Raw genomic sequence first — 25,150 nt, 5'->3', positions numbered from 1 at the left:
AGTTATACATCAATCAATTTTCAATGCAAAATTTTACATGCTTAAAAATTCATAACAAATCTTCTAATTGCTCAAAACTGCTCATACTTCACACGCAAATCACTCATTGGGCTTCTGACATGTTACGCAATTTCTGTGATATTTCGCCACTGGGGGCGCTATTTTTGGGCAAAAAATCCAATCTTTCCTCAAATTTGGTCAAACTTCACGGCCACCCTCTTACTACCTCCCATGTCATGTATACCACATTTTGGGAATTTTCGTCCATGGGGGGCGCTGTTTTTGGCCGACGCAATTGCTCCAAAACGAGTTTTTGGTAAATAATTCCATAATGCTTTTCCTTCACACCACTACCTTGTGATAGTGCGTTGCTGTTGTAGACCCTTATTTTTCCAACTCATAATCGCTCATGTACAGCATAGCGCCACCTACTGACATGGGAAAAACCAAAAAATTTATTCTTCAAAAATCTATATCTCATCTTCTATTTACTCAATTGTCATCAAACTTCATATGCAAACTCTTCATAGCTCACCTGACATGTACGCCAAATTTTGTGCACTTTCGCCCCTGGGGGTGCTGGTTATGGCAGAAATGATATTGCAGCTTCTGATTTGTCAAACTTGGCAAGCAAACTCTTTACAAGACCCTTATTGGGGCGCTTGCCATGGTCGACATCGCACGAAATTTGGCTCCTTTTTCTTAGACTGCCACCGCTACTGAGAACCAGAAGCCCAGATCCAGGCGGGCCTCAGGGCCTCTATAGCGCCCCCTAACTCGTTGTGATTTTGGCCTCCCGCATTAAGGTGCCTGGTTGCCATGTAGTTTGTAGTAGTGGCATGCCATTTGGTACGCATATGTATCTCACTAAGCCGGACAAAAATGTAATGCCAATGCATTAGCCACGCCCAACAGGAAGTGAGGTAATTTCACTTTTGTGCGAAATGCATGGCCACGAAGACGGCGCAACTCCTCCTAGACCGTTCATAGGAATGTCTCCAAAATTGATACACATCATCTACAGACATGGCTGACAAAAGTTCCTAAATAGGTTTCACGTAGCATAAACCGTTCAGAAGTTATACGTCAATCAATTTTCAATGCAAAATTTTACATGCTTAAAAATTCATAACAAATCTTCAAATTGCTCAAAACTGCTCATACTTCACACGCAAATCACTCATTGGGCTTCTGACATGTTACCCAATTTCTGTGATATTTCGCCACTGGGGGCGCTATTTTTGGGCAGAAAATCGAATCTTTCCTCAAATTTGGTCAAACTTCACGGCCACCCTCTTACTACCTCCCATGTCATGTACACCACATTTTGGGAATTTTCGTCCATGGGGGGCGCTGTTTTTGGCCAACGCAATTGCTCCAAAACGGGTTTTTGGTAAATAATTCCATAATGCTTCTCCTTCACACCACTACCTTGTGAAATTACGTTGCTGTTGTACACACTTATTTTTGCAACTCATAATGGCTCATGTACAGCATAGCGCCACCTACTGACATGGGAAAAAACAAAAAATTTATTCTTCAAAAATCTATATCTCATCTTCTATTTACTCAATTGTCATCAAACTTCATACGCAAACTCTTCATAGCTCACCTGACATATACGCCAGATTTTGTGCACTTTCGCCCCTGGGGGTGCTGGTTATGGCAAAAATGATATTGCAGCTTCTGATTTGTCAAACTTGGCAAGCAAACTCTTTACAAGACCCTTATTGGGGCGCTTGCCATGGTCGACAACGCACGAAATTTGGCTCCTTTTTCTTAGACTGCCACCGCTACTGAGAACCAGAAGCCCAGATCCAGGCGGGCCTCAGGGCCTCTATAGCGCCCCCCGAGCACCGTTCAGTGCGAGACCCTATTGTTGCCATGTGTCCATTTCTGTGGTTTGTCGCCATTGTGGGAGTAATGTCTCTTGCCGAAGAAGCTGTGGAAGGTATTTCGCGGGGACGCATGCCCCCGCCCCCCTTGGCCGCTGGCGCGAGGGCCCGTCGAGGCCGCTTGCGGCTTTAATTAGGGCCCGAGCCCTATGGGCGAAGGCCCTATTGTTCTTGTAAGAGTTCACTATTATTATTCTTCCGTCTTCTTCTTCTTCTTCTTCTTCTTCCGTCTTCTTCTTCTTCTTTATTTTTCTCCGCTGTTGGGCCATTTTCGGGGCGCTTGCCATGGGCGAAAACGCACGAAATTTGGCACCAGTTCCGAGAATTGCCACCGCTACTCAGAACCAGAAGCCCAAACTTGGCCGGGGCTCAGGGCCTCTATAGCGCCCCCTAAGTCGTTGTGATTTTGGCCTCCCGCATTAAGGTGCCTGGGTGCCATATAGTTTGTAGTAGTGGCATGCCATTTGGTACGCATATGTATCTCACTAAGCCGGACAAAAATCTAATCCCAATGCATCAGCCACGCCCAACAGGAAGTGAGGTAATTTCACTTTTGTGCGAAATGCATGGCCACGAAGACGGCGCAACTCCTCCTAGACCGTTCATAGGAATGTCACCAAAATTGATACACATCATCTACAGACATGGCTGACAAAAGTTACTAAATACGTTTCACGTAGGATGAACTGTTCAGAAGTTATACGTCAATCAATTTTCGATGCAAAATTTTACATGCTTAAAAATTCATAACAAATCTTCTGATTGCTCAAAACTGCTAATACTTCACACGCAAATCACTCATTGGGCTTCTGACATTTTACCCAATTTCTGTGATATTTCGCCACTGGGGGCGCTATTTTTGGGCAAAAATTCCAATCTTTTCTCAAATTTGGTCAAACTTCACGGCCACCCTCTTACTACCTCCCATGTCATGTATACCACGTTTTGGAAATTTTCGTCCATGGGGGGCGCTGTTTTTGGCCGACGCAATTGCTCCAAAACGGGTTTTTGGTAAATAATTCCATAATGCTTTTCCTTCACACCACTACCTTGTGATAGTACGTTGCTGTTGTAGACACTTATTTTTCCAACTCATCATCGCTCATGTACAGCATAGCGCCACCTACTGACATGGGAAAAACCAAAAAATTTATTCTTCAAAAATCTATATCTCATCTTCTATTTACTCAATTGTCATCAAACTTCATACGCAAACTCTTCATAGCTCCCCTGACACATACGCCAAATTTTGTGCACTTTCGCCACTGGGGGCGCTATTTTTGGGCAAAAAATCCAATCTTTCCTCAAATTTGGTCAAACTTCACGGCCACCCTCTTCCTGCCTCCCATGTCATTTATACCACATTTTGGGAATTTTCGTCCATGGGGGGCGCTGTTTTTGGCCGACGCAATTGCTCCAAAACGGGTTTTTGGTAAATAATTCCATAATGCTTTTCCTTCACACCACTACCTTGTTAAAGTACGTTGCTGTTGTAGCCACTTATTTTTGAAACTCATAATCGCTCATGTACAGCATAGCGCCACCTACTGACATGGCAAAAACCAAAAAATTTATTCTTCAAAAATCTATATCTCATCTTCTATTTACTCAATTGTCATCAAACTTCATACGCAAACTCTTCATAGCTCACCTGACATATACGCCAAATTTTGTGCACTTTCGCCCCTGGGGGTGCTGGTTATGGCAAAAATGATATTGCAGCTTCTGATTTGTCAAACTTGGCAAGCAAACTCTTTACAAGACCCTTATTGGGGCGCTTGCCATGGTCGACAACGCACGAAATTTGGCTCCTTTTTCTTAGACTGCCACCGCTACTGAGAACCAGAAGCCCAGATCCAGGCCGGCCTCAGGGCCTCTATAGCGCCCCCCGAGCACCGTTCAGTGCGAGACCCTATTGTTGCCATGTGTCCATTTCTGTGGTTTGTCGCCATTGTGGGAGTAATGTCTCTTGCCGAAGAGGCTGTGGAAGGTTTTTCGCGGGGACGCATGCCCCCGCCCCCCTTGGCTGCTGGCGCGAGGGCCCGTCGAGGCCGCTTGCGGCTTTAATTCTTCTTCTTCTTCTTCTTCTTCTTCCGTCTTCTTCTTCTTCTTTATTTTTCTCTGCTGTTGGGCCATTTTCGGGGCGTTTGCCATGGGCGAAAACGCACGAAATTTGGCACCAGTTCCGAGAATTGCCACCGCTACTCAGAACCAGAAGCCCAAACTTGGCCGGGGCTCAGGGCCTCTATAGCGCCCCCTAAGTCATTGTGATTTTGGCCTCCCGCATTAAGGTGCCTGGGTGCCATGTAGTTTGTAGTAGTGGCATGCCATTTGGTACGCTTATGTATCTCACTAAGCCGGACAAAAATGTAATGCCAATGCATTAGCCAGGCCCAACAGGAAGTGAGGTAATTTCACTTTTGTGCGAAATGCATGGCCACGAAGACGGCGCAACTCCTCCTAGACCGTTCATAGGAATGTCACCAAAATTGATACACATCATCTACAGACATGGCTGACAAAAGTTACTAAATACGTTTCACGTAGGATAAACCGTCCAGAACTTATACGTCAATCAATTTTCGATGCAAAATTTTACATGCTTAAAAATTCATAACAAATCTTCTGATTGCTCAAAACTGCTCATACTTCACACGCAAATCACTCATTGGGCTTCTGACATGTTACCCAATTTCTGTGATATTTCGCCACTGGGGGCACTATTTTTGGGCAAAAATTCCAATCTTTCCTCAAATTTGGTCAAACTTCACAGCCACCCTCTTACTACCTCCCATGTCATGTATACCACGTTTTGGAAATTTTCGTCCATGGGGGGCGCTGTTTTTGGCCGACGCAATTGCTCCAAAACGGGTTTTTGGTAAATAATTCCATAATGCTTTTCCTTCACACCACTACCTTGTGAAAGTACGTTGCTGTTGTAGACACTTATTTTTCCAATTCATCATCGCTCATGTACAGCATAGCGCCACCTACTGACATGGGAAAAACCAAAAAATTTATTCTTCAAAAATCTATATCTCATCTTCTATTTACTCAATTGTCATCAAACTTCATACGCAAACTCTTCATAGCTCACCTGACATATACGCCAAATTTTGTGCACTTTCGCCCCTGGGGGTGCTGGTTATGGCAAAAATGATATTGCAGCTTCTGATTTGTCAAACTTAGCAAGCAAACTCTTTACAAGACCCTTATTGGGGCGCTTGCCATGGTCGACAACGCACGAAATTTGGCTCCTTTTTCTTAGACTGCCACCGCTACTGAGAACCAGAAGCCCAGATCCAGGCCGGCCTCAGGGCCTCTATAGCGCCCCCCGAGCACCGTTCAGTGCGAGACCCTATTGTTGCCATGTGTCCATTTCTGTGGTTTGTCGCCATTGTGGGAGTAATGTCTCTTGCCGAAGAAGCTGTGGAAGGTATTTCGCGGGGACGCATGCCCCCGCCCCCCTTGGCCGCTGGCGCGAGGGCCCGTCGAGGCCGCTTGCGGCTTTAATTATTTTTTTTCTTTACCAAATTCTAACAGAAAACGAGAGCGCCCGAAAGGGAAAACCGAGCCGAGCCGCCTCACGGCTGTAATGCAAATTGCTTTCCTCCTCCGTATACAAGTGCGCTTCCATGGCAAGAAAAAGAAACTACATTTTGGCGCCTATGTAGCTAGTCCCCTATTTAAACAAATAGGAGTCATTCAGGATTCAGCCATGTTTTTGTTCCGTTTTTACTCGACCAAAGTTATACAGTATTATGAGCTTTAAATTGCATAAATAAAACTATTTGGTGAAACTTTGAAGAAGAGATTGTACTGGTTTAAAGTTTTTACCTAACGTTTTCATGTCGACTCCAATTAATACACTAGTAGAATCGATGATTAGTTTAGGAGACCAAAACTTTTTTTTTCAATTTTTGACTGTACCAGCCTGAAAAAACTTGCGACAGTCAAATGGAAAAAAAGCAAGCTGGTCATGTTGTACTGGACTAATCTATGACTGAGTATAGTAAGTGATACTATTACTGATACAATAAAACAGACGACTGTAATCTGGTAGGCAGCACGATTTATATTATTTCTCCGTGTCAGATGTTGACCTGTCAAAAACTGCAGTGGGCATGGCAGTATCACCGGGTACATACCTCGATTTTTCTTCGTCTTCCTTGGACGGTACAGGCTGGATTTTCAAAATATCTGTGGCATATGCAAGCGCCCTTAACTCTTCTACCCCCATGGTAGTTGGCAATCCCCATTCTCTCATATCCATAAGGCGTATTTACTAAGGTTTGGCTTGTTTGCTGCTATGTTTTCATCTCCGATGAGGCCTCGACCTTTGACCCTGCGCATGCGCGGCGATATCTGTGAACTGGTCTATTTGCAGAAAATATTTCCAAATTGCAAAACAAAATTGACATTCTGCAATATTGCAGAACACTGGAAAAAAGTATTTCGACCACTGCATACAGTTCACGCAATGTGCATGACACAAACATAGTGCCTTGATCAGTCAGAATCTCTTTGGGGATTCCGACTCGGGAGATGACGCGGAAGAGCACTTCTTTGGGATCAAAAGCTGGGTTATTGGTTCCTTAGTCTGAGTGTCCTGCTTTACTTGGTATAATCTATCTTTAATAAGATTCTTGAATCTTGAATCTTAATGGAGAAATAGGGGAAGGATGGTGTGGCGTTTGGCTGGAGAGTTTGACCATCGATTACTCTCACTTGGTCAAACGCATGCCGCAGAGTCTCGTCTCGTGACTGCTCTAACAGGAAATCCGCAAGGGAATCCCTGAGAGAGGGAGGAGGAGCAGGCTGCTCCTCATTCTGACGCGGTGATGATGTAGACGGCTCTGTGACAGCTGCTCCCACCAATGCCACTCCGGGACCTCTCCTCGCTAAACTATGGTGGGCCCCACTCTTCACTAGATGCACCATTCCCCAAATCCTGGCCAATCAGTCCCCAGAATTATCGAGTGGGTAAGACGAGGATTAACCGCCACCATTCCTCTAAATTTTTTCCCTCGAAATAGAATGTGGACCGACACTAAAGGGTAGTTGTGAACATCCCCATGCACCCACAACACCTTCACCAATTGTGCTCCCCCCACTGCCTTGTCTTGCACCAGGCTTTGGTGGATTGGGGTCTGATTACAGCTAGAGTCCGCCAAAGCCTGATACGTATCCCCTTGGATACTCACCGGTATGCGATATGCTCCGGCCCGATCGAGGGTGGTCCCTGGCGCATCGGGGATCCGGACCACTGCGCCCACTGATGCTGGAGGTGCCCTGGTTCCCCGCAGTGCCAGCATACCAGCCCAGGCTCTCCCTCTGCACCGGTGTTCTGGATATCACTCACCTGAGGGGGAGAAGACATAGACAAGGAAGTAGGAAGCGGGCCGGCTGGGGTGGAGCTGGCCCCCGCCTCTGCAGTGGCGGAATGGGGCGAGGACAGGGAGCAGAGAGAGAGAGGGGAGAAGAGGAGACATGCTGTCCTGCCATCAGGATGGCTGCCATATGGTCCTCCGCCAGCTCAATCGCCTGATCTAGTGACGCCGGGCGATGGCACTGGACCCACTTTGCTGTTCCAGCGCCACCAAGTCGATGATTCCCTGGGCGTCGCGGTTGTCAGCCCTCAGCCACCGCCTGCAGGCGTCCCGGAGTTGCTGGCCAAACGCGAACGGCCGGCCGACCTCCTCCAGGTGCAGCATGTGGAGGCGCTGCCGTTGCTGTTCCAGAGTGCGACCAACACGTTGGAGGACGGCCCTGCGGAGGTCCGCGTAGACCAGCCAGCTGTCGGCGGGGAGCTGCGGCGCGGCCAGCTGCGCTTTACCCGTTGGCAGGGGGAGGAGGCACGCTGCGCGCTGTTCCACCGGCCAACCCCATGCCTCTGCTGCCTGCTTAAAGAACATGAGGAAGGCTTCGGGGTCATCATGCGGACCCATCTTCGTTAGGGTGAGGTGGGGAGGGTCCATGGTGGACTCCACCAATGCGAGCAGGTGCCGGAATGCCTGGTGATCTTCCTGCTGTGCCAGCACCAGGGCTTCGAAGCGTTGTTCCTGCTCCTTCCAGAGGGTGATCAGCGCCTGGTGCTGGCTCTGTTGGGCCGTGGCGAGGGCATGGACCAGGTCCTTGAAGGGGGAGGACTCTATGGCGCTGTCTCCTTCTGCGCTCTGATACTGGGTTTCGGTACCACTGTAAAATCAGAGCAGGTGGGTGGAGCACAGAAGCACGGCAGGCCAGAACTGAGTTCTCAGAAACCTTTTTATTTTTAATGATGTATATGTGGCTTTTCAGCTCACTCACTCTCTCACACGTGCACACACACATGCATTCTGGTCGGGAGAGAGCTCCCTTTCTCTGCGCTCTCTCTCCCTCTCCTCTTTCATAGGGTGCGGTCACTGGGGGAGACGCACAAACAGGTTAATTCACATCAGGTGCAGTGATACTACCACTTACCTTCCCTGACTCCGCCCTCCATTCACAGACTAACACTTGACCACGCCCCTGCTGCCACAGTATGCTAATGTTAAAGAAGTGTACAGCTCTGAAGCTCTCCCTCTCCTGGGCAGATCAGATCACAACTTGGTCTATCTGAAGCCCCTTTATATACCTGCAGTCCAAAGGCAACCAGTGATCACTAGAATTGTCCCAACATGGTCACAGGAAGCAGAGGGCTGTTTTGAGGCGACTGACTGGGATTTTCTCTGTAATGCACATGGGGAGGACATAGATGGACTTACAAATTGCATCTCATCTCATCTCATTATCTCAAGCCGCTTTATCCTTCTACAGGGTCGCAGGCAAGCTGGAGCCTATCCCAGCTGACTACGGGCGAAAGGCGGGGTACACCCTGGACAAGTCGCCAGGTCATCACAGGGCTTACAGATTGCATAACAGACTATATTAATTTTTGCACAGATAGTATTATCCCCACCAAGATGGTATGCTGTTTTGCTCAATAATAAACCCTGGGTGATTTAAGGCATCACTGAACAGGAAGAAGGCTGCCTTCAGGAGTGGAGACAAGGAGGAGATGAAGAAGGTGCAGATTGAATGGAGGGGAAAAGATTGCAGAGGGCAAGGAGTCTTAAGGCCAATTTATGCTGACAACCCAGTCCTCGCAGATAGCGTCACAGACAGTGTCTGCGTAGCCCCCCCACCTTCGCAGACGCTCTGCGCGCACCTCCCAAAAATTGTGACCACCACAGAAGCCTCGCAGACAGCGTCGCAGACAAGAGGGCTCTGATTGGTCCACTCTACATCCGCTGTACACGCACTTCCGCTTCCCTACTTTCCCGGTTTGGTTTGTTTTCACGACCGCCATTTTTAAAAACATGAGCGAAGATGGAGCAGCACGAAGAGCAGTTGATCGAGGAAGTGAGGAAGTACGTACATCTATACGACTCCAGTTCTAGTCATTATAAGTAACCGGAGGATAAACACTCCACTAACCACACCCACCAACTACTCCTAGTGATTTCGCGACTTCGTGCCCCCTTGCGTTGTGGCAGTGAATAACATCGCGCACGCCTATTCACTTCCCGCTCAACAATAAATTACAACTGTCTGCGAAAAGCTATCTGCGACAGCCTTGTCGCAAGAGCATGCAGAGGCCTTTACAGGAGGAAGCTGGAGAGCAAACTCCATCAAAACAACATGAAGGAGGTGTGGAGTGGTATGAGAACCATTACTGGTCATGGAAGGAAGATTAACCAGAGAATGGAAGGAGACCTGTATCAGGCCAATGAGTTAAACTTGTTTGTTAACAGGTTTGATGTGGCTTCTCCCCACCCAGCTCCTCCTGTGACTCATCCCCTCAGACATCCTCACCTCAAACATCTCTGCCTACCCACCCCCACTCCCTTCACCTAACATTTCACACCCCCACTTTACCACCCCTCCTCAACAACTCTCCTGGCCATTCACCTCAGCCCCCCTTCACCCCTCCTCCATCAGGACTCCAGAATGGCTCTCCATTCAACCTCACAGTGGAGGAGGTGAGAAGGCAGTTCAGTTGTCTCTGACCAGGCAAGGCTGCAGGCCCTGACGGCCTCAGCCCCAGAGTGCTGAAAGGATGTGCTATTCAGCTGTGTGGGGGTTTTTCAGCACATAATTCAACCTGAGCCTGAGCAGGATGATTGTTCAGGCCCTGTAGAAATCCTCATGCCTTGTTCCTGTGCCCAAGAAGAAACATCCAAGCACAAACAGTGACTACAGACCGGTGGCTGTGACTTCACATGTCATGAAGTCCCTGGAGAGGCTGGTCTTGAAGTAGTAGAACCATCACTGGACACCCTGCAGTCCACCTAGCAGCCCCATATTGGAGTGGAAGACGCCATCATTCTGCTGCACAGGGCTTGCACTCATCTCATCTAGAGAAGACAGGCAGCATTGTGAGGGTCATGTTTTTTTACTTTTCCATTGCTTTTAACACAATAAGCCTGCTTGGTGATAAGCTACTGAAGATGCAGGTGGATGCTCTTCTAGTGGCCTGGATCATCAGCTTTCTCACAGGAAGGCCACAGTGAGTCTGGAAAACATGTCAGACATTACAGTGAATAGTACGAGGGTACCTCAGGGAAAGGTCCTGTCTCACTTTCTGTTCATACTTCTGACTTCAGATACTGCTCACAGTCCTGCCACCTGCAGAAGTTTTCAGACAACTCTGCCATTGCGGGCAGGGTTGTGCTACAGCAGCAGGGGACAGGAGGCAAGGCAAGTTTATTTATATAGCACATTTCATACACAGTGGCAGTTCAATGTGCTTTACAGAAGTAAAAGCAAAACAGTAAACAATAGAAAATAAAATTGCATAAAATAAATGGGGAAGAAAATTAATAAGACTTAAACAATAGTAGAAATAAAATAATAAAATGAGATAAAAGTTCAGCAGAAAGCATCTGAAAACAGCTTGGTCTTTAGTCTAGATTTGAAGCTGCCAACAGCAGGAGCATTTTTGATGTCCTCTGGCAGTTGGTTCCATAGCTGTACTGCATAGTAGCTAAAAGCTGCTTCACCACACTTTGTTTTAACAACAGGTTTTAACAGTAAATTTTTCTGCTGCGATCTGGTAGATCTGATTGGGTTAGGCCGCTGCAACATATCAGAGAGGTAATTGGGCCCTGTACCATTTAGAGATTTGTACACCAGCAGCAATGTTTTAAAGTCAATTCTGTAGCTTACTGGAAGCCAGTGAAAGGACCTTAAAATTGGAGTAATGTGTTCTGTTCTTTTTGTTCGTGTGAGAACCCTAGCTGCTGCATTTTGAACCAGCTGAAGTCATTTGACGGGTTTTTTTTGGCAGGCCTGTGAAAAGGCCATTGCAGTAATCAACCCTACTAGAGATGAAGGCATGTATAAGTTTTTCCAGATCATTTTTTGACATAAGTCCTCTTAGTTTGGAAATGTTTTTAGGTGATAAAATGCCGTTTTAGTGATTGCTTTCATATGCCTCTCAAAGTTTAGCTCGCTGTCAATGAAAACACCAAGATTTTTAACCATTTCTTTTGTTTTAATCCCCTTTGTGTCAAGAATAGTGGTAATCCTAAGTCTTTCATCTTTTTTTCCAAATAGAATTACTTCGGTTTTATCTGTGTTCAGCTGAAGAAAATTTTGTGACATCCAGTTGTTGATTCGATCGATACACTGGTAGAGACATTCAAGGGGGGCATAATCATTAGGTGATAGAGCAAGATAAATTTGGGTATCATCTGCATAGCAGTGATTATAAAATTGAATTGTTCTTGATAATTTGCCCAAGTGGGAGCATATAAAGGTTGAATAGTAATGGTCCAAGAATCGACCCCTGGGGGACACCACAGGTCAAGGACATTGACGCTGAGGTACAATTTCCCATGGTAACAAAGAAGCTTCTATCTTTTAAGTATGATTTTAACCAATTGATAACTTTACCAGTCAACCCAACCCAATGTTCAAGTCGATATAGCAGTATGTTGTGATCAACAGTATCAAAAGCTGCACTGAGGTCCAGTAATACCAGGACCGATGTTTTGCCTGCATCAGTATTAAGACGTATGTCATTTATAACTTTAATCAGCGCTGTTTCAGTGCTATGATTGGCACGAAATCCTGATTGAAAGTTATCAAAACAGCTGTTTGATATCAAGAAGGCAGTTAATTGATTGAAGACAATTTTTTCAAGGATTTTCCCGATGAATGGTAGATTTGATATTGGCCTGTAGTTATTTAATACTGAAGCATCCAGATTATTCTTTTTAAGTAGGGGCTTTACAACGGCTTTTTTCAAGGACACAGGAACAATGCCAGTCTCTAGGGATGTATTTATGATTTGAAGCACATCTGTAATTATAAGATGTAGAACAGACTTAAAAAAGTTGGTGGGCAGAATGTCCAATTCAGATGTTGAGGAACTGAGATTTTGTACAGTTTTTTCAAGAGTCTCATAATCAATTAAACAAAATTCTGACATTGTGTTGAAGTTATCTGTCTGTGTCACTGGTGATTGCAGTTTTTCAATTATTTGCAACTGAGATATATTATGAGCAATATTATGTCGTATTTTATCAATTTTACCTTTAAAGAAGGATGCAAACTCATTGCATTTATTAACTGAGAGAAGTTCAGGTGCTAATTGTGATGGGGGATTTGTTAGCTTCTCTACTGTTGAAAATAGCACACGGGCATTGTTCATATTCCTGTTGATGATGTTGGAGAAGAAAGACTGTCTTGCTTTACGAATTTCATAATTATATTTACAAAGCATCTCTTTATGGATTTAATAATGGATGTGAAGTTTAGTTTTGCGCCATTTTCTTTCAGTCTTTCTACATTCTCTCTTTAACAGTTTAACAGCTGGGTATTGCTTCCATGGTGCTTTCTGCTTATCACTGACTCTTTTGATTTTGAATGGAGCAATATCATCCATAATTTGGGTCATATTTAAATTAAAAATTTCCAGTAAATCATCTACAGAGTCTGACATTTTGGTTGAGATCTGAGAGAGAGCTTGCTCAAAGAGAACACGTGTTGTCGTTTATGACTCTCCTACCCATAGTCATTGAGCTGTTCTGAATGTGAGGAGACATAGAAACATCAGAGAAAACACAAAAATGATCAGATAAGGCCAGGTCAACAACAGTAGTAGAAACAGTAAGACCCTTTGTGATGACGAGGTCAAGGGTATGACCACGAGAGTGGGTCGGCCCCTGTACATGTTGTACAAGGTTGAAGTTGTCAATAAGTGCAAGTAGTTCATTGGCATAGGTGTTTTCAGGATTATCTACATGCAAGTTAAAATCCCCAGATATAATAAGACAGTCAAACTCTAAGCAAATGACTGACAACAGTTCACCAAACTCTTCCAGAAAAACTTTGGCTGAATGTCTCGGAGGCCTGTAAATAGTTAATAATAATATGTTAGGAGAGCATGTAACAAGTGCACATAAGTGTTCAAAGGATGTAAAATCACCAAGTGAGGATTGTTTACATTGAAAAGAGAATTTGAATATATTTGCGATCCCTCCACCTTTCCCCTGTCGGGTAACATTCATAAAATTAAAATTTGGGGGAGTTGCTTCAATAAGGGTGGTAGCACTATTTGCTTGATCCAGCCAAGTTTCAGTTAGAAGCAAAAAATCAAGATTATGTTTGCAGATAAGATCATTAATTAAAAATGACTTGTTTGAAAGTGATCTAATGTTCAGAAGAGCTAGCTTTACAGAAAGTCTAGAAGTAATATCCGCTTGGGCACTCTGATGTTGTTTTGAAACAGGAAGGAGACTATTTAACCCAGGGTTTACCCCCTGGGTTAAATATGCTCTGTTTTCTATTTCTTATCAACACAGGAATAAAGAATGGCATAGGCATACTGGGTCCCAGCTTGTTTTCAAAACTACACCCAATGCAGGGACCCCCAGCACATCATACTAGACTTTCTTTATGTTCCATTTTGTTTGAGATTGAGAGGATTGGAGATGTCATGTATCTTTTAGATGGTGAAAAAGATTGGTAGCCAGCTGAAAGTCCTGGGCGAACACAGTTCAGTCTGTTGGTTGATTTTTGATGAACTGGGTACACAGCTTGTTGCGACAGATTTGGGCTGGAAAAAGAGAGTGTAGCCATTTGCATCAGTCTTTGCATACTATTTGGGAAATCCATGCAAGGGGGAGACAGAGATGGTACGATAAAATCAGAAGAGCGAGACTTTGGTGAGGCCTTTGTAAGTGTCTCCATGACTGTCTCTGTGGTGACTGTCTCACTGATTGTCTCTGTGATAGTTGCATGGGGTCGAGAAGTGGACGAAGCAACCTTGACATGGTTATCTTTAGTCAGGTCCTTAATCTGGATGGAATCGCATGATAAAATCGCATGCTTACATTCTCCGTGTGATTGTTGTCCTTGGCAGTCTGCCCCAGATGGTTCTTGGCAGTCTGCTCCAGATGGTGGTTTGTCCTTGGTGAAGACTTGCATAGATGATTGTTTTGGCATTGCAGAGGAATTGTTTGTTTATAACTAGGTCAGTCTGCGACATCTTATCAACTGTTCTCTTCAGTGTTGACTGAGAGAAAATTGCAAGTCTATAATGATCTGCTAAAACTTTGGTCCCAATCCAGCTAAGTTCAGTGCTGTTTGGCTTGAAAAATTCTCTGCGATTCCAGAAAAGGTTAAAATTGTCTATAAAGTTCATACCAGATGAAAAACATGTGGTATAGGCATATGGTGAACTGGTTTGTGGAGTGGTGCAGACTAAACCACCTGCAAGTTAACATTGCAAAGACTAAGGAGTTGGTGGTGGACTTTAGGAAGCAAAGGACCAGTCTGAGCTCAGTTGCCATCTAGGGAATGGAGGTGAACAGTGTACCTGGGTGTCCATATAGACAGTAAACTGGACTGGACAAAAAACAGATGCCCTGTACGAGAAAGGTCAGAGCCACCTGTATTTCCTCAGGAGACTCGGGTCTTTCAATGTTTGCAGAACCATGCTGCAGATATTTTATCACTTTGTGGTGACCAGCATCATTTTCTACGCAGTGGTGTGCTGGGGCAGCAGGGTGAAGGCAGCTGATGAAGGTGGGCAGCAGGGTGAAGGTAGTCTCTTATGGCCCTTTTCCACTACCCTTTTTCAGCTCACTTCAGCTCACTTCAGCCGGACACGGCTCGCGTTTCGACTACCTCAGAACAGCACGACTCGGCTCGCTTCAGCCCTGCTTAGCCCCCAAAACTCGCACGGTTTTGGAGTGGGGCTGAAGCGAGCCAAACCGAGCCGAGTGGGGCTAGGGGCGTGAGGAGACACTCCCCTGTGCACTGATTGGTGAGAAGTGTCCTCACATGCCCACACACAGCGAGCACGCTGGGATCTGTAAACACCGTAAACCCGGAAGAAGAAGAATTGCGAATTACGAGAATTTCTGAAGCCTTATGCGCCTCGCCTCATCTATACGCTCTTGCCAGTATCTGTTGGTGTTGTCGGTGACAACAAGCCACAGCACCAAGACCAGCAACACTAACGACTCCATGTTTATTGTTTACTATCCAGGTCGTGAGACTACCGCTTAAAAGGTCACTGATGTCACTGTTTGCGCCGCCTAACGACATCACGTGACGTCCACCCACTTCCAGCCAGCACGGTTCAGCACGGTTGTAGTCGAAATGCAACTCCAACAGCCCCACTCAGCTCGACTCAGCCCAACTCAGCACGGCTCAGCCCAACTCAGCCGCGTTGGTAGTGGAAAAGCAGCATTATATAGCTTACCTTATTTCTGTTGTTAGAATGCTAATTATCTAGGCACTGTTTTTTGCCTTTTCTATTTCTTTTTTTATCTTAGTTTTTAGTCTAGCTCTTATTTTATTTTATTTAACCTTTCTTTAACCAGGAAATGGTCCCATTGAGTTACAATAACTCTTCTTCGAGGGAGTCCTGGCCAAGATAGGCGGCTAAAAAGTTACATTACAATAAAACACATAAAACAAACCACAGCTACACCACATCTAAACAGACAAAAACAAATCAATGCTAACAGCCTATGTATACACAGACTACTAAAAAAGCACACGGCAAACAAATAATGATATTAAAAACAATTACAATGCTCAGTTAATGTTGCTTTTAAAAGGTCTTTAAAGGTCTTTTTTTATGTAACCTACAGTATTTATTTTATTGTTCTATTAGGCACTTTTTTGTCATTTATTTTTTTTGTACGGTTTTATTTTACATATAGTTTATTTTCAGCTTGTATTGTTATTTTAACATACTTTTATTGTTAGGGAGTGATTTCTGGCACAAGAATTTCCTTCAGGATTAATAAAGTTTTATCTTTATCGCCTACTAAATGGATCTGCAGGCAAAGTGGAAACATGGTATTCTACTGTGACTAGGCATGTCAGTGATGTGGTGATACAATACAAATTTCGCAATACAAATTTGACTATTCGAATCGATGAAATTATTTTCAGGTGGTGTAATCTTAGTTTTTCCTAGCTGTAATTCTGTTGTTTAGATACTAGAGAGCACACAATAACAGGGATACTCGTCACTTCACCCTAGCTGTAACAGAGCTCTAATGCTGCAAAAATGCACAATTTGGAAAGAGCTGTTGTGTGATTCATTGTATAGTCAGATTTAAAAAGAAATCAGAGCTGTCTTTTTACACACTGCTGAAAGCTAAAGAAAAGTGAAGCAAATGCAGGTAGTACAAATGTTCATAATATTTGAAGAAAAGTCCCAGTTGTTTGTTTTATCTGTAACCGCTTATTCTGTGCGGGGTCGCGTGGGGCAAGCTGGAGCCTATCCCAGTTGACCATGGGCGAGAGGCAGGGTACACCCTGGACAAGTCGCCAGGTCATCGCAGGGCTGGCACACAGACACAAACAACCGTTCACACTCACGGTCCATTTAGAGCTACCACTTAACCTAACCTGCATATCTTTGGAGTGTGGGAGGAAACCCACGCAGACATGGGGAGAACATGCAAACTCCACACAGAAAGGCCCTCGTCGGCCGGTGGGTTCGAACCCAGAACCTTCTTACTGTGAGGCGACAGTGCTAACCACTACACCATCGTGCCACCCAGTTGTTAGCAACCGTTTCATTTTTAATAAAAGTAATACTTTAGTTGATGGGTTATATTTTATGCCAACATTTACAAATGTGGGTAAATTATTGTTGGTTATTAACAAAATGAAACACTGTTGTGGCAGCGGGGGCGTGGTCGAGCGCCGGTCTGTGACAGGAGGGCGGAGTCAGGGAAGGTAAGTGGCAGAATCACTACACCTGACGTCAATTATCCTGTTTGTGTGTGTCTTCCCAGTGACCGTGCCCTATTTAAAGAGAGAGAGCAGAGGAGCGTCCCCAAACCAGACGCCTGTTGTGTGTGTGTGTGTGTGTGTGTGTGTGTGTGTGTGTGTGTGTGTTTTCGAGCCAAGTTACTACTGAAAAGTGTGATAATAAAACGGGTTATCAACCTGAGCTCTGTCCTGCCGTCTTCTGTGCTCCGCCCATACACAAGAACTGCCACAGTGGTGCCGAAACCCGGTTGCTGGAGCACCAACGCCGAACCGCCCCATGGAGTCGTCCCCGTTCGCCGACCTGGTCCACGCCCTTGCCACGGCCCAGCAAAACCAGCACCAGGTGCTAGTCATGCTCCGTAAGGAGCAGTGCTTCAAGGCCCTGGTGTTGGCCCAGCAAGAGGACCGACAGGCGTTCCGGCACCTCCTCGCGTCGGCGGGGACAACCGACGCTTCCACCGTGGGCCCGTCCCCCCTCACCCTGACAAAGATGGGCCCGCAGGATGACCCTGGGGCTTTCATCACGCTCTTTGAGCAAGTCGCGGAGACCTCGGGCTGGCCAATGGATCAGCGCGCAGCGCGCCTCCTCCCCCTGCTGACGGGAGAGGCGCAGCTGGCCGCGCTACAGCTCCCTGCTGACCGCCAGCTGGCCTACGCAGACCTTCGCCGGGCCATCCTCCAGCGTGTGGGGCGCACCCCCGAACAGCAGCGCCAGCGCTTCCGCGCTCTACGCTTGGAGGAAGTCGGCCGGCCTTTCGTGTTTGGCCAGCAACTCCGGGACGCCTGCTGGCGGTGGCTGAGGGCCAACAACTGCGACGCCGAGGAGATCGTCAATCAGGTGGTGCTGGAGCAGTTCATCGCGCGCTTGCCCACAGGAACCGTGGAGTGGGTCCAGTGCCACCGCCCGGCATCGCTGGATCAGGCCATCGAGCTGGCGGAGGACCATTTGACGGCTGTTCCGGCAGCAGGACAGCAGACAGCCTCTTCTCTCCTCTCTCTCTCTCTCTCTCTCTCTCTCTCTCTCTCTCTCCCCCTCCTCCTGTGTCCCGTCCAGCCGGCCCGCCGCACCCACGATGCCCTCCCATTTTTCTCTTGTGTCTGTCCCCCCCCCCCCCCCCCCCAGGTGAGTGAGCCCCCGAACACCAGTGCAGAGAGGAAGCCTGGGCCGGTTTGCTGGCGCTGCGGGGAACCGGGCCACCTCTAACAGCAGTGCACGGCAATGGAGGTGGGCGCGGTGGTTCGGATCCCCGACGCGCCAGAAGCCGCCCTCGATCGGGCTGGAGCGTATCGCATACCGGTGAGTATTCAAGGGGATACATATCAGGCGTTGGTGGATTCTGGTTGTAATCGGACCTCAATTCACCAAAGCCTGGTGCAAAACGAGGCATTGGGGGGAGCACAGGGGGTGAAGGTGTTGTGTGTGCACGGGGACGTTCACAGCTACCCTTTGGTGTCGGTCCACATTTGTTTCCAAGGGGAAAAAGTTATAGTGAAGGCGGTGGTTAACCCTCGCCTTACCCACTCTTTTTGATTTTGGGGACTGATTGGCCGGGATTTCGGGATTTAATGACACACTTAGTGAAGAGTGGGTCCTGCCATTTAACAGGGGGAGGTCCCGGTGTCGCTCTGGCGGGAGCAGCTTTCACAGAGCCGTCTACGTCATCTCCGCGTCAGAGTGAGGAGCCGCGGGCCCCTCCTCTCTCTGTTGGGGAATCCCTTGCAGATTTCCCATTAGAGCAGTCGCGAGACGAGACTCTGCGGCATGCATTTGACCAAGTGAGAGTAATCAATGGTCAAACGCTCCCGCCGAGCGCCACCCCGTCCTTCCTCTACTTCGCGATTATGAAGGATAGGTTATACCGAGTGACGCAGGACACTCAAACTAAAGAGCGAGTCACGCAACTTTTAATTCCAAAGAGCCGCCGGGAATTGGTATTCCAGGCAGCTCACTTTAATCCCATGGCTGGACACTTAGAGCAGGATAAGACACTAGCGCGAATAATGGCCCGATTCTATTGGCCAGGGATTCGCGGTGATGTCCGTAGGTGGTGTATGGCGTGCCGCGAATGCCAGTTAGTAAATCCAGCGGCCATTCCAAAAGCGCCTTTGCGCCCTCTACCATTAATCGAGACCCCGTTCGAAAGGATTGGGATGGATCTCGTCAGACCATTAGATCATAGTCAACACGAGGGTACCGCTTTATATTAGTTCTGGTGGACTATGCAACGCGATACCCGGAAGCAGTGCCTCTGCGCAATATCTCGGCATGCAGTATTGCGGAGGCGCTCTTCCGCGTTATCTCCCGAGTTGGAATCCCGAAAGAAATTCTGACTGATCAAGGCACCACATTTATGCCACGGACACTGCGCGAACTGTATGGGTTATTGGGGATTAAGCCGATCCGCACCGGCGTGTATCACCCACAAACGGACGGTTTAGTGGAACGGTTCAACCGCACCCTCAAGAATATAATTAAAAAATTCGTAAGTGAGGACGCACGTAATTGGGATAAGTGGCTCGAGCCCTTGCTGTTTTCAGTGCGAGAGGTCCCCCAAGCCTCCACGGGGTTCTCCCCGTTCGAATTATTATATGGGTGTAAGCCGCGCGGCATTCTAGATGTGCTGCGGAAAAATTGGGAGGAGGGACCTTCACAAAGCAAAAATGAAATTCAGTACGTTATGGACCTGCGCGCAAAACTCCACACCCTCACCCACCTAACCCAGGAGAATTTGCTGCAGGCCCAAGAACGGCAAGCCCGCCTGTACAACAAGGGTACGCGCCTTAGAGAGTTCGCACCGGGAGATAAAGTACTCATACTGTTGCCCACATCGAGCTCCAAATTGGTCGCCAAGTGGCAAGGACCCTTTGAGGTCACACGGCGAGTCGGGGACGTCGACTACGAGGTGAGGCGAACGGACAGGGGTGGGGCGCTACAGATTTACCACCTCAACCTGCTTAAACTCTGGAATGAGGAGGTCCCCGTGGCGTTGGAGTCGGTGGTTCCGGAGAAGGCAGAGCTGGGGCCGGAGGTTCAAAAAGGGGCATTGGCATCAGGTATCCCTCCGGTCCCCTGTGGAGACCACCTCTCCCCGACCCAACTCGCAGAGGTCGCCCAGTTGCAGACCGAGTTTTCGGATGTGTTCTCGCCCCTGCCCGGTCGCACTAACCTCATAGAGCACCACATAGAGACGCCCCCGGGGGTGGTAGTGCATAGCCGCCCTTACAGGCTACCCGAACACACAAAAAAGGTGGTTCGGGAAGAACTCGAGGCCATGCTCGAAATGGGCATCGTCGAGGAGTCCCACAGTGACTGGAGCAGCCCGGTGGTCTTGGTACCCAAGGCCGACGGGTCGGTCCGGTTCTGTGTGGACTATAGGAAAGTCAACGCGGTGTCTAAATTTGACGCGTACCCAATGCCTCGGATTGATGAGTTGCTCGATCGACTAGGCACGGCTTGCTTTTATTCGACACTGGATTTGACGAAGGGATATTGGCAGATCCCCTTGACTCCACTATCCCGAGAAAAAACGGCCTTTTCCACACCAATTCGTCACACTTCCGTTTGGGCTGTTTGGGGCGCCCGCTACGTTTCAGCGGCTGATGGACAGGGTCCTCCGCCCCCACGCCACCTATGCGGCCGCCTATCTTGACGACATCATCGTCTATAGTAATGACTGGCCGAGGCACCTCGAACATCTAAGGGCCGTCCTTAGGTCGCTGAGGCGAGCGGGTCTCACAGCCAACCCGAAGAAGTGTGCGATTTGGCGGGTGGAAGTACGGTATCTGGGCTTCCACTTGGGCAATGGGCAGGCGTGTCCCCAAATTAACAAGACCGCAGCAATTGCGGCCTGCCCGAGGCCCAAGACCAAAAAGGGGGTGAGACAGTTCCTGGGGCTGGCTGGCTATTATCATAGGTTTATACCTAATTATTCGGACGTCACCAGCCCGCTGACTGATCTCACTAAAAAGGGGGCACCAGATCCGGTCCAGTGGATGGAGCAATGCCAGCGGGCTTTTTCTGAGGTAAAGGCTGCACTGTGTGGGGGGGGCCACTTTTACACTCCCCTGACTTTTCTCTCCCCTTTGTGTTGCAGACCGATGCGTCGGACAGAGGGCTGGGGGCGGTTTTGTCCCAGGAGGTGGAGGGGGAGGACCGCCCCGTCCTGTACATCAGCAGGAAGCTGTCGGTGTGTGAGGGGCGCTACAGCACCATCAAGTGGGCAGTCCTCGCCCTCCGGTACTACCTGCTGGGGAGCCCTTTCACCCTCTGTTCGGACCACGCGCCCCTCCAGTGGCTCCACCGCATGAAGGATGCCAACGTGCAGATCACCCGTTGGTATCTTGCACTCCAACCCTTTAATTTCAAGGTGGTCCACAGGCCAGGGGCGCAGATGGTCGTGGCGGACTTCCTCTCCCGTCGGAGAGAACCTGGAAAATGTTGCTTTTTTTTTTTTTCCTCTTCAGAAATATCATGGGAATATCATGACCCCAGTATCTTGAATTGGGTGAATCGTTACATGCTTAGTATTTACATAAATCTTCTTGTCCTATAATAATTTTCTATAATATTTGAAATAGCCATGTAAGAAGAGTGATTCAAGTGATTTCACAAAACACCACCCATGGTGTCTTTGTAGTTATTAAAAATCCAGGCTGTTTATTGACTATTTTCGTATATCGTCTTAACATTGGCCAATAATGATTTTTTTATTAGGGTGAATTTTATATTAATGTAATGGTATGTTTAAAACAAAACATAAGCTACTATTTTGTACATTTTAAGTTTGACAAGTTCTCACTTAGGCTATAACGTATTAATGTTTTGCTTTGCACTGTAAAACAGAGAAATATTTTGATGAACTGACACTGTATTACCCCTTTTCCACTAAATCAGTTCCAGGGCTGGTTCGGGGCCGGTGCTGGTTCACAACTCGTTCAACTTGCGAGCCAGCTGAGAACCAGTTTGCTTTTCCATAGCTTGCGGTGCTAAGCGGAGCCACGTCATTACGTCGCTGTATACGTCATTACGTCACTGTATACATCAGTTACGGCGCTACGTTTACATAAACCTTGGCGCGAATATCAAAGCAAAAACAACACGGAAGAAGCAGCAGCAACAACAATAATAATAATGGATGGCTTCGCGTTTGTACAGCTGCTGCTTCTCGTCGCTTAAAAATGGCGATCTTTCACGGTCTTGTTATTGTTGTTGGTCTTAACAACTCCCCCACCCCCCACCCCCCCGCTGACATAAGCGGTTCTTTCCTCTGGCCCAGCAGAGAGTTGGTGCTAGCCTGGAATCGGTTTTTCTGGCCCCAGAGCCAGTTCTTTGTCAGTGGAAATAGAAAACCCGGTTCCAAACTAAGCACTGGCCCCGAACCAGCCCTGGAACTGCTTTGGTAGAAAAGGGGCATATGACACCCAAAGGAATGACTGTGAAAGACAAACGAATAAAATTAGCAAATCTTTTGAACATACTGAACGAAAAGAACTCGTTCACTTAAGTGAATAAGAATTTCCTTCTCCAGTCTCCTATCAGAATGTCCATTTTATACACACTGTAGCTCCTGGGGGCAGAGATTTGTGAACATGGGTAAGAGTGGGGTGGGGAGTTGATTGTTGTAATAACTGATGTTGCAGAGTAGGAAGGGCAGCCACCCGAGACTCTTTCCATAAATCGCTAAATAAACGTCTCTTTATGGAAAACTTCATTATAATTTGCTGAATAAAATTTTTTTTTTAATTGTTAAGTGTAGGTTGTATGGAGTGTCTGGTTTGTTAGAGGTTGTTCCCATAGAAACAATGACTAATTAGAATGAGTATGTTAATATAAGCCTGTGATTTAACTTGCAGTTGAAAACGTCTGTCAAAATACTACCATAATTTCTGTAACCATCAGAGGAATCAGAATTGATAACTGCACTGTGGTAGTAAATGTTTTGACATTTTAAACATTCACTAAGTCCTGATGTTTTCTTGTTCTTTTGGCAGATCCACATGGCAGGCGTTAAAGTATTCCTCGAGTCCCTCAGGAGGGGACTGAAGGTGGACTTGATTCGGGAAGTGGCCCGTCAGTACCCATTTATCTGCTTCGTGCTCGTCTCCATGCTCTCCTCAACCATCATCCTCAATAGGTAAGTGGGGACAAATGATCGGAAAGATGACGCTGCATTTGAAAATATTACATACTGATTAAAATCTTTGAAATGGCATGGAATTGAATCATTTAAATAGTGATTGTTTATATCAGGGGTCGGCAACCCTAGGCACGCGTGCCACAACTGGCACGCCAAGGAATTTCCAGTGGCACACTGACGATGATACACAAACCTAATTATTCAACACATTAAAAATGTTCAAACGTCATCTTGAACTGTCATTGGCTGTTGCATGGTGAGCCTGCTCTTTTAGCATAACTACACAACAATATAGCGCCCCCCTCCCAGTGTTGCCAGATACTGCTGACGTTTTCCAGCCCAAAATATGTTCAAAACCCGCCAAAATGCACTTAAAACCGCCCAATCTGGCAACACTGCCCCCTCCTCATATTTCTCACGAGATGGGCCCACTTGATGCAGCAGTTGCGCTAAGATGGCAAAGAAGCCAACAGTTTGTGCTTTCCTCTCCTCGTGGACCAAAGAATATGGGTTCGTTTCTCAGAGGGACTGTGCTGTGTGCACGTTGTGTTTTGAAAGTGTTGTGTGTCGAACATCCAGTGTTAAACGTCATTTCGAGGCAAAGCACGAAAAGACTTTCAAAGATCAGGCAGATGGGGACGAATCAATCTCACGCGCAGTGTGCAGATATGGGAAGCAAGCCCACACTTTAAAAGTCTTTGCCTCAGCTAAAAACAATGCCACTGAAGCTAGCTACATAATTTCTCACTGCATAGCTAAACATGGAAAGCCATTCACAGACAGTGAATACATTAAAGGTGTCCTTCCACCAAAAACGTTTAATACTGGCTCTTTTTGAAATACCATAGTTCACTCTGAGTTGCATATGCATGCTGCATGTGAAAATGTAATTCTACTCCCGTTTCCTGTATTAGCTTATGAAAGAAAATAGTTGGAAAAACGAGCAGATCTGAAAAAGCCCTACGAACTTGCGTCACTTCGAAAATTAGTATTCATGGCCTCGCCCACCTTGGCTTGCAACCGCCCACGGGAAGAAAGCTTGGATTTAAGCGCGAGGAGGGATAGCAGAGCCTATCTTGTCAGTCACTAACGAAGAGGACCTAACAGCAAGCTGAAAACATGCCTGAACAAGTTCGTGGCTGTGTTATTTGTGGCAGTAACACATCAACGTTGCATGTTTGGGGAGGCTGGGACCTCCCCTGCCCGAGTTACGAGCGTCCAAAGTCGGGCTGGAGCCGCCGACGGAAACGAAACCTAATCGGAGCAACGTTGCAAGATAGAGCTGAAGAAGAAATGGTTGGAATTTATCTTTGGAACACCACCAGCGAAGTATAATGCAGCATTAGTACTGTGTTCTGATCATTTCAACCACAGTGACTTTTCAAACTTGGGTGCCTTCAGTAGTGGTTTTGCTTCGAGGTTGTTTTTAATGGATCTGTAGTCAAGACGATCGACCACCAGGTCACAAGCTGTAAGTAAAACATGAACTTTTTGTTCGAAGGTTGTTGTTACAAAATAGCATGTTCATATTCTCCACATTAGCATGCATGACATGGTCACAAGCTAGTCAGGGATGAGAGTTTTCCGCTTTTTCTGAGTAAAAAACGACCTTTATGCCAAATCCGTTGAGAATTTTTTTTTTTTAAATTAATTTCAGGGGGTTGGGGTATGTTCCTTCATGCTGTTCAGACTTTATTAACTCCAACGATGTTTACACATTATTTGTAAGTCGCCATCTTTAGTCTCGTTTAAATCTCGTTGAATGTGATGTAAAATTCGTGTTATCTACATTGTTACTGGTCAAAACGTCAAGGTAAACTTTATTATCCCACAAGGGGAAACTCATGT

At 46.8% G+C, this 25,150-nt stretch overlaps 1 protein-coding gene across 4 annotated transcripts in view; it reads left to right on the top strand.

The window, feature by feature from the left end:
• Positions 1-25,150, top strand: part of snx14 (sorting nexin 14) — a 160,101-nt gene that overhangs the window by 33,128 nt on the left and 101,823 nt on the right. For all 4 annotated transcript variants that reach the window (XM_060914039.1, XM_060914036.1, XM_060914037.1 and 1 more), the window contains exon 2: positions 23,157-23,299. In XM_060914039.1, the coding sequence (XP_060770022.1) occupies positions 23,163-23,299 (137 nt within the window). In that variant the 5' untranslated portion in view covers positions 23,157-23,162. The remainder of the gene's footprint in view (positions 1-23,156; positions 23,300-25,150) is intronic.

The sequence above is a fragment of the Neoarius graeffei genome, chromosome 2 (assembly GCF_027579695.1).
Source record: "Neoarius graeffei isolate fNeoGra1 chromosome 2, fNeoGra1.pri, whole genome shotgun sequence".
In the NCBI taxonomy this organism is placed as follows: Eukaryota; Metazoa; Chordata; class Actinopteri; order Siluriformes; family Ariidae; genus Neoarius; species Neoarius graeffei.
Note: the sequence above shows the minus strand (reverse complement) of the source record. Positions and strands in the feature narration are given on the sequence as shown.